This window comes from Nicotiana attenuata, unplaced genomic scaffold (genome assembly GCF_001879085.1).
Source record: "Nicotiana attenuata strain UT unplaced genomic scaffold, NIATTr2, whole genome shotgun sequence".
Taxonomy (NCBI): Eukaryota; Viridiplantae; Streptophyta; class Magnoliopsida; order Solanales; family Solanaceae; genus Nicotiana; species Nicotiana attenuata.
The window spans coordinates 1,216,495-1,225,572 of NW_017670238.1; the positions used below are offsets into that span (position 1 = coordinate 1,216,495).

General features: G+C 40.4%; 1 protein-coding gene across 1 annotated transcript in view; it reads right to left on the reverse strand.

Moving 5' to 3' along the window:
- LOC109236437 overlaps positions 1-8,608 on the reverse strand; it is a 17,996-nt gene extending 9,388 nt beyond the window's left edge. Inside the window, exon 1 of the mRNA XM_019402620.1 lies at positions 8,513-8,608. Within this exon, the coding sequence (XP_019258165.1) occupies positions 8,513-8,608 (96 nt within the window). The remainder of the gene's footprint in view (positions 1-8,512) is intronic.
- Between the last annotated feature and the right edge of the window lie 470 nt (positions 8,609-9,078).

Here is a 9,078-nt window from a genome sequence, read left to right on the forward strand (position 1 = left end):
TTGACTCAATTGAGCCTCCAACTTGCGAATAGTTGCCTCTTGCCTTTCTATGTGCAATTGTTTCTCATTGTTTTGTTCCAGAAGGCACTTTAGCATATCCTTGATCTCCTTCAAGTCCGCATTCCCAGGTTCTTTGTTCCTATTAACTTCACAAGAAAAGGTAGAACCATCATAGTAAGGGGTTGGGGGAAAATAAAAAATATAAGCACAACCATGAAGGTGACCATTTTTACCACCACGCACATCACACACATTCCACAAATAAGATTGAGTTGGTGCACATAACTCGCTCTTAGGAACGTTTTGAAAATTTTGCCACGGGTGGTTTCCTTCACAATATGTATGGAGACCAATAGTAGAATTATCTACACCTAAATTCTCATAATTCCAAGATGTCATGTTTCTCAAATCAACAGTTATAAAAAAATACAAAAAAAAAATAAAACAAACTAAAAGTTCAAACTTGAACCTAGCAATATATACAGCTACAACTACACCGTTAGTTCCCCGACAACGGCGCCAAAATTTGATCACGCCCAACTCTAGTCCTAAAAAGGATAAGCGGTCGCTGCAAATATAATCCGGTCTAAAAGTCCGGAGTCGAATCCCACAGAGAACTAAGGTTTAGCTGTATCTGTTTAATATCACTAAGAAGACAAGATTGAAAATGAATAAACAGCCGAAAACTAACTATGCTTGAATTGTAAACAATTGGAATAAAGGTCTAAGATAATGGTTTCCCCCGTTGTTGATTTCCTTACTTTTATGTTTCTTATAGCTTTGACTTAGTTGCCTCTATCAATCATGAACTCTCCAGCTATCATAAATCTCTCTCAAGCAATTATGATAATTTACTATACGCACTCTCTCAAGCTACGCTAGCTAGATTCGCATTACAGTTCACTTAGATCGCATCCGAGGTATCGTTATCTCTAATCCAACCTCTAAACCCTCGGTTATGACTCTCGCCTATACTCCGGGAGTGATGTTGTTCAAACAACTACCTAAATATGCACTCTCTCTCAAGCAGATACATAATAAATAGGAACGGCTAATTAAGGATCCTTTCAATTAACCACAATCAAAACATAGTTGAACAAATAGAGATTAAACTAATTCAAATCTATATTACTTATAACAACCAATTCATCCCAACCGGTTTCACCAAAACCTTAGATTAGAAAAGTTAGCTACTCATGAAAATAACAAAAATCACAAAAGAATTCATATTCAAAGGTAAAAGAACAAAGAAGAAGATTAAAGATTGATGCCCAATGATCCTCCTTGCCTCTTGCCCTTCCTTCTGATGTTTTTCACTTCCAAAAATTATTCTCTCCTTTCTTGGCCGGCTTCCCTCGTTTAATATAGGGTTTAGGGATTAAAATCCCGTGTTTTGCACTTTAGTCCCTGAAATTTACGCGTCCTGCCGCGGTCCTACCGCGGTTACGCCAGGACCGCGGCCAGAGTGGCCTTCAGAATCTGCAGCAGTGTTCTGCCGCGTCAGGTCCGCAGTCGCAGTTTCAATCGCATATTTGACCCTGTTCCCTTTGGAATTTGGAAAAATGTACAACATAAAAGTTGTAGTCCTTTGAGTTAACTTTTCAACCATATATTTGGAGCCCAAATGGAGTTCTGAGCAAAAAGTTATATGTATTTTACTAGACAGTGCGCAATATGCCTACTCGAGTCTTCGTTTTGTTGTTTTATCATCCGTTAATCCCCGAATACGATCCCGGCTTAATTCCTTGGGCTTTTACTCAGACTTCAAAGCTCCAAATCACTTGAATTCATTCCATAACATCTATATATCTCGGAATCACTCCTACAAGGCATAAAATACACCGTTAGTGCAAAACACTAGCGATTAAAGCGCAAACTCAATTAAAGTGCAGTAAATTAGAGTGTAATAAGTGACTAAAATACGTAATTATAGTCTATAATCAACACCCCACACTTAAATCATTGCTCGTACTCGAGCAATCAAACTACACTTTTTTTATAGACATGACCTTTTTAAACAATTCTCCTAACTCATCACACCAAGAGTATTTAAAATAGACTAAGCACAAAAGTGTAACATCTTCACCTCAAGATTTGACTCACAAGTACCACACGTTATTCACAACTCACCCACTTACTCTAATATAGAGGTCACTGACATTACCTTTCCTTCATGAATCAAGTGCCCTCACATAATAAAAGAGAGTAGTTCCACACAATAAAATTTAAGAACACTTATGAACTCAAGATAGAAAGAATTCACTCACTCTCAGAAATAACATTCATATGCCACAAAAGATGCACCATAAGCTTGCCCATAGTGTACTACTCCACTAATCGAGCCCATTCAATCTAGGATCAATTAGGACTTTATTTGGTTGTAATGTAGGCTACGGGACGGGTAGGATACATTTAGATATAAGAGTGACTACACCTCCCTAAGCACTTTAATACATACATTTTAACATTTAAACCCCATACTTATGTCAAACCAAAATTCCACCTTCACATCAATGTAAATTACCCCATTCTTCTTTAAGCACACTTACGTCAAGAGCCACCACTTATCAAGGAATTTTTTTTTTACTACAATCCAACTATATTTTTTTTCAATTCAAGTGGCTCTTCCTTTTTCAAAACAGTGCACCTTTCTCCTTATTCTATTAGTTCCACTCAAAAGCCAAACCAACCACCCTACACTTTAACTTTTATAAAGTTCATAACAATTCAAGTGCTCATGAGAGGTGAAAAGGTTCAAATAGATTGTTAATTCAAACAAATGGGTAAGGCTTGTAATGTGGTTGCCAAAGAAAAAGGATTATAGGCTCAAAGAGGTTAACTGCGATACATAACAATTAGGTGGGTAAAATATACATATCTGGCTCAACAAGAAAACGCCTATATCACTTCCAAGACTGAACAACACTACTATTTCGCTTTGCAAACACACGGGGCAAGTTCTAGGCATCAAATGCAATGCACAGAATAACACCAAACCTCACACACACATGGCACATAACTCATTCAGGATTGGATTCATCAAGACACTCTAGTCAAAGCAGTTAAGCAAATTTAAAATCATACAATTTAAGGTACTTATACAAGAGTCAAAAACTGAGCCTAAGCGTCACAACCAAAGTACTCACTATTCTCAAGGCATAACAAAGTCAAGAGATATTGCTTCAATTCAAAACACAACACAATGGCTTCTATTCCTAAAAAAACTAACTACACCCGGTTCAAACAAAACCATTGGAAAAGAATCGCGGCACAAAGAAAAACCAAGGGGGAATTATTACACTACCTACTAAAAAAAATCGTTTTTTTTTCTTTAGACTTAAAATCCCTCAAGAAAATTGTCTAATAGATCCATCGTCGGGAAAAGTCCAATCTTTTTTAAAAAAAAAATATTTAATTAAACTAATACAGCTAAAGTAGCATGAAAAGTCACCCAGACAATCTCATCACCCCACACTTAAAATTGTGCATTGTCCCCAATGCACGCCATAACTAATAAAAGGGTAAAAGAGACTCCCTGGTAGGCCAAAGGCCGAAGCACTAACAACTCATGGGGTACTCAGACTTCTCCCAAGCTTGGTCCTTCGTGCGGGTACCTCACACTTAGTTCCAGCCATTTGGTTTGCTGTTGCATCCTTCCAATACCTTTGCTTTCCATTCTCCTAAAAAAATAAAAAATTGACACTACAAAAATAATACAATTAAAAAAAATGAAAATAAATAAAAGAAAGCAATAAAGCTGGGTTGCCTCCCAACAAGCGCTTGATTTAACGTCGCGGCACGACGCGAATCATTTTTTGCCTCCACCTTGAGCTTATGAATTGAACCCCAAGTTTTGCTTCAAGCTTATGATTATGCTCTTGGGGCGGTACAAATTCTTGCGAGCCAAAAATTAGATAAAATCTTATGCACTTGTTGGCTCTCGACCGAGGAGTGTCACCTTGCCTAGACGACCTTGAGAAATCCAAAATATAAGGCTCATCTACCTCTTCCTTGGACTCCTTTTTATGCTCATAAGGGTGAATTTCCATTTCACCGTCTGAACATAATGTAGAGAAGTGTTTGGAATGAGGCCCAACGCGCTCAAATACATGAACTTCAAGATTTTTAACCTCCTCAACACCAATCACACTAGAGTCAACTAAATTTGTATCTTCAATGTCCTTGGTTGACTCTAGTATTACTTCTTCAACATTGACATCCTCAAATTCTAGTTGGCTAGGTTGTTGATGTTCTACTCTGACCTCCCCAATTAACACCTCAAATTCAGGCTCTTCTTGGCTACTATCATCAATATTGGCTTGTTGAGCATTAAAAGCTCCAACCACTTGACTCAATTGAGCCTCCAACTTGCGAATAGTTGCCTCTTGCCTTTCTATGTGCAATTGTTTCTCATTGTTTTGTTCCAGAAGGCACTTTAGCATATCCTTGATCTCCTTCAGGTCCACATTCCCAGGTTCTTTGTTCCTATTAACTTCACAAGAAAAGGTAGAACCACCATAGTAAGGGGTTGGGGGAAAATAAAAAATATAAGCACAACCATGAAGGTGACCATTTTTACCACCACGCACATCACACACATTCCACAAATAAGATTGAGTTGGTGCACATAACTCGCTCTTAGGAACGTTTTGAAAATTTTGCCACGGGTGGTTTCCTTCACAATATGTATGGAGACCAATAGTAGAATTATCTACACCTAAATTCTCATAATTCCAAGATGTCATGTTTCTCAAATCAACAGTTATAAAAAAATACAAAAAAAAAATAAAACAAACTAAAAGTTCAAACTTGAACCTAGCAATATATACAGCTACAACTACACCGTTAGTTCCCCGACAACGGCGCCAAAATTTGATCACGCCCAACTCTAGTCCTAAAAAGGATAAGCGGTCGCTGCAAATATAATCCGGTCTAAAAGTCCGGAGTCGAATCCCACAGAGAACTAAGGTTTAGCTGTATCTGTTTAATATCACTAAGAAGACAAGATTGAAAATGAATAAACAGCTGAAAACTAACTATGCTTGAATTGTAAACAATTGGAATAAAGGTCTAAGGTAATGGTTTCCCCCGTTGTTGATTTCCTTAGTTTTATGTTTCTTATAGCTTTGACTTAGTTGCCTCTATCAATCATGAACTCTCCAGCTATCATAAATCTCTCTCAAGCAATTATGATAATTTACTATACGCACTCTCTCAAGCTACGCTAGCTAGATTCGCATTACAGTTCACTTAGATCGCACCCGAGGTATCGTTATCTCTAATCCAACCTCTAAACCCTCGGTTATGACTCTCGCCTATACTCCGGGAGTGATGTTGTTGAAACAACTACCTAAATATGCACTCTCTCTCAAGCAGATACATAATAAATAGGAACGGCTAATTAAGGATCCTTTCAATTAACCACAATTAAAACATAGTTGAACAAATAGAGATTAAACTAATTCAAATCTATATTACTTATAACAACCAATTCATCCCAAACGGGTTTCACCAAAACCTTAGATTAAAAAAAGTTAGCTACTCATGAAAATAACAAAAATCACAAAAGAATTCATATTCAAAGGTAAAAGAACAAAGAAGAAGATTAAAGATTGATGCCCAATGATCCTCCTTGCCTCTTGCCCTTCCTTCTGATGTTTTTCACTTCCAAAAATCATTCTCTCCTTTCTTGGCCGGCTTCCCTCGTTTAATATAGGGTTTAGGGCTTAAAATCCCGTATTTTGCACTTTAGTCCCTGAAATTTACGCGTCCTATCGCGGTCCTACCGCGGTTACGCCAGGACCGCGGCCAGAGTGGCCTTCAGAATCTGCAGCAGTGTTCTGCCGCGTTAGGTCCGCAGTTGCAGTTTCAATCGCATTTTTGACCCTGTTCTGTTTGGAATTTGGAAAAATGTACAACATAGAAGTTGTAGTCCCTTGAGTTAGCTTTTCAACCGTATATTGTGGAGTCCAAATGGAGTTCTGAGCAAAAAGTTATGTGCATTTTACTAGACAGTGTGCAATATGCCTACTCGAGTCTTCGTTTTGTTGTTTTATCATCCGTTGATCCCCGAATACGATCCCGGCTTAATTCCTTGGGCTTTTACTCAGACTTCAAAGCTCCAAATCACTTGAATTCATTCCATAACATCTATATATCTCGGAATCACTCCTACAAGGCATAAAATACACCGTTAGTGCAAAACACTAGCGATTAAAGCGCAAACTCAATTAAAGTGCAGTAAATTAGAGTGTAATAAGCGACTAAAATACGTAATTATAGCCTATCATCAAGGAGCTTGCGTAGTTGTACCTAGAGGTTAAGTTAGTTAGGATTGTCTTTCAGCTTAAGCTTTCCGTGAAAGCAATTGAGTCTTTTAATAGTTTAAGTGTAAGTTTTGGCAATTACACATTAGCCCGGTTAAGTATTAATTTTAGGTACTTAGAGTCCAATAGAGTTACAACAACAACAACAACAACCTAGTATAATCCCACAAGTGGGGTCTGGGGGGTAATATGTACGCAGACCTTACCCCTACCCCGAGGGGCAGAGAGGTTGTTTTCAGGAGACCCTCGGCTCAAGAAAGCAACAAGAGACGATATATTAGTACTATCAATAGACTCATAATAAAATAACATAAAATAACATAGAATACATAACATAACATAAAATAACAATAATAACAGCAGTATAAGAAATATAGGAAATATGAAAAGGATGGAAAGTATACTAATAACCAACAGATAAAGCCCAGCATCAGTAGCTGATCAGAAGTATCCTACGACTAACTCCTTACTGGCTAGTCTCACTCTAGTGCGCTGTAGAAATATTCACAACTTCCCCCTAACCTACAACCTTAATGCTCGACCTCCACAATTCCCTGTTAAGGGTCATGTCCTCAGTAATCCTAAGTCGCGCCATGTCCTGCTTGATCACCTCTCCCCAATACTTCTTAGGTCTCCCTCTACCTCTCCTCGTGCCCACCACAGCCAGTCGCTCACACCTTCTCACCGGTGCATCAGTGCTCCTCCTCTGAATGTGCCCGAACCATCTGAGTCTTGCTTCCCGCATCTTGTCCTCCATGGGGGCCACACCCACCTTCTCTCGAATATCTTCATTCCTAATCTTATCCATCCTTGTATGCCCACACATCCACCTCAACATCCTCATCTCTGCAACTTTTATATTCTGGATGTGTGAGTTCTTAACCGGCCAACACTCGGTCCCATACAACATGGCAGGCCTAACCACTGCTCTATAAAACTTACCTTTCAGTAACGTTGGCACTTTCTTGTCACACAGGACTCCCGTCGCTAACCTCCACTTCATCCACCCCACCCCTATACGATCTGACATCCTCGTCGATCTCCCCGGTCCCCTGAATAACTGACCCAAGGTACTTGAAACTACCCCTCTTAGGGATGACTTGAGAGTCAAGCCTCACTTCCACTCCCGCTTCCGTCGGCTCGGCCCCAAATTTGCAGTGAAGGTATTCCGTCTTCGTCCTGCTCAACCTGAAACCTTTTGACTCAAGGGAATGTCTCCAAACCTCTAGCCTCTCGTTGACGCCGCGTCGTGTCTCGTCAATTAGGACTATGTCATCAGCAAATAGCATGCACCATGGCACCTCCCCTTGAATATGATGCGTTATGGCATCCATCACCAGGGCAAATAGGAAAGGGTTGAACGCAGACCCTTGGTGCAACCCCGTAGCAACCGGAAAATGCTCGGAGTCGCCTCCTACTGTCCTAACCCTCGTCTTAGCTCCATCATACATGTCTTTAATCACCATAATGTAGGCAACCGGGACCCCTTTAGCCTCTAAGCATCTCCATAAGACCTCCCTAGGAACCCTGTCGTACGCTTTCTCTAGATCGATAAACACCATGTGGAGATCCTTCTTCTTATCCCTGTATTGTTCCACCATCCTCCTAATAAGGTGGATAGCTTCTTTGGTAGATCGCCCCGGCATGAACCCGAACTGGTTGTCTGAAATAGACACCGTCCTTCGCACTCTCATTTCTACCACTCTCTCCCAGACTTTCATAGTATGACTTAGTAATTTAATACCCCTATAGTTGTTACAGCTCTGGATATCGCCTTTGTTCTTATACAACGGAACCATTGTACTCCACCTCCACTCTTCAGGCATCCTATTAGTCTTGAATATAACATTAAACAACCCAGTAAGCCATTCCAAGCCTGCTCTACCCACACACCTCCAAAGTTCAACCGGAAAATTCATCTGGCCCGGTAGCTCTGCCCCTCCTCATCTTACGTATTGCCTCCATGACCTCATCGACCTCAATGTCCCTACAATAACTTAATTCATGGGGATTGTCGGCATTCCTCAATTCACCCAATACAATATCCTGATCCCCTTCTTCATTTAGAAGTTTATGAAAGTAGGTCTTCCATCTCCTCTTAATCTGGTCATCCCCATCAAAACTTTGCCGTCGTCATCTTTTATGCACCTCACTTGGTCCAGATCTCGAGCCGTCCTCTCTCTCACCTTAGCGAGTCGGAATAACTTCTTCTCCCCGCCTTTGTTCCCTAGTTCCTCATACAGACGAGCAAAAGCTGCCGTCTTAGCCTCCGTTACTGCCATCTTCGCCTATTTCCTAGCTACCTTATATCTCTCACTGTTCGCTCTCTTCTCCTCCTCGTCAGTGCTCCCTACTAACCGCAAGTAAGCCGCCTTCTTCGCTTCCACTTTACCTTGGACAACTGCATTCCACCACCAGTCTCCTTTGTGGCCACCGGTGCGGCCCAAAGATATCCCTAACACCTCTCTCGTCGCTTTCCTTATACAGTCCGCCGTCGTCGACCACATAGTATTTGCGTCCCCACTACTTCTCCAAGCTCCCATTGCCGATCACCTTCCTTCCAACTCCTGAGCTTTATCCTCAATCAAGGCGCCCCACCTAATCCTCGGGCGGCCTCGTACTGAGCTCTGATTCCTCCTTATCATAATACCAATGTCCATCACCAAAAGCCTCTATATATGGTCTTTTGTCTTTTAGCTAGTAGTGGAAGCATATATACCCACACACAAATATTATTAAATTTATATTTTAA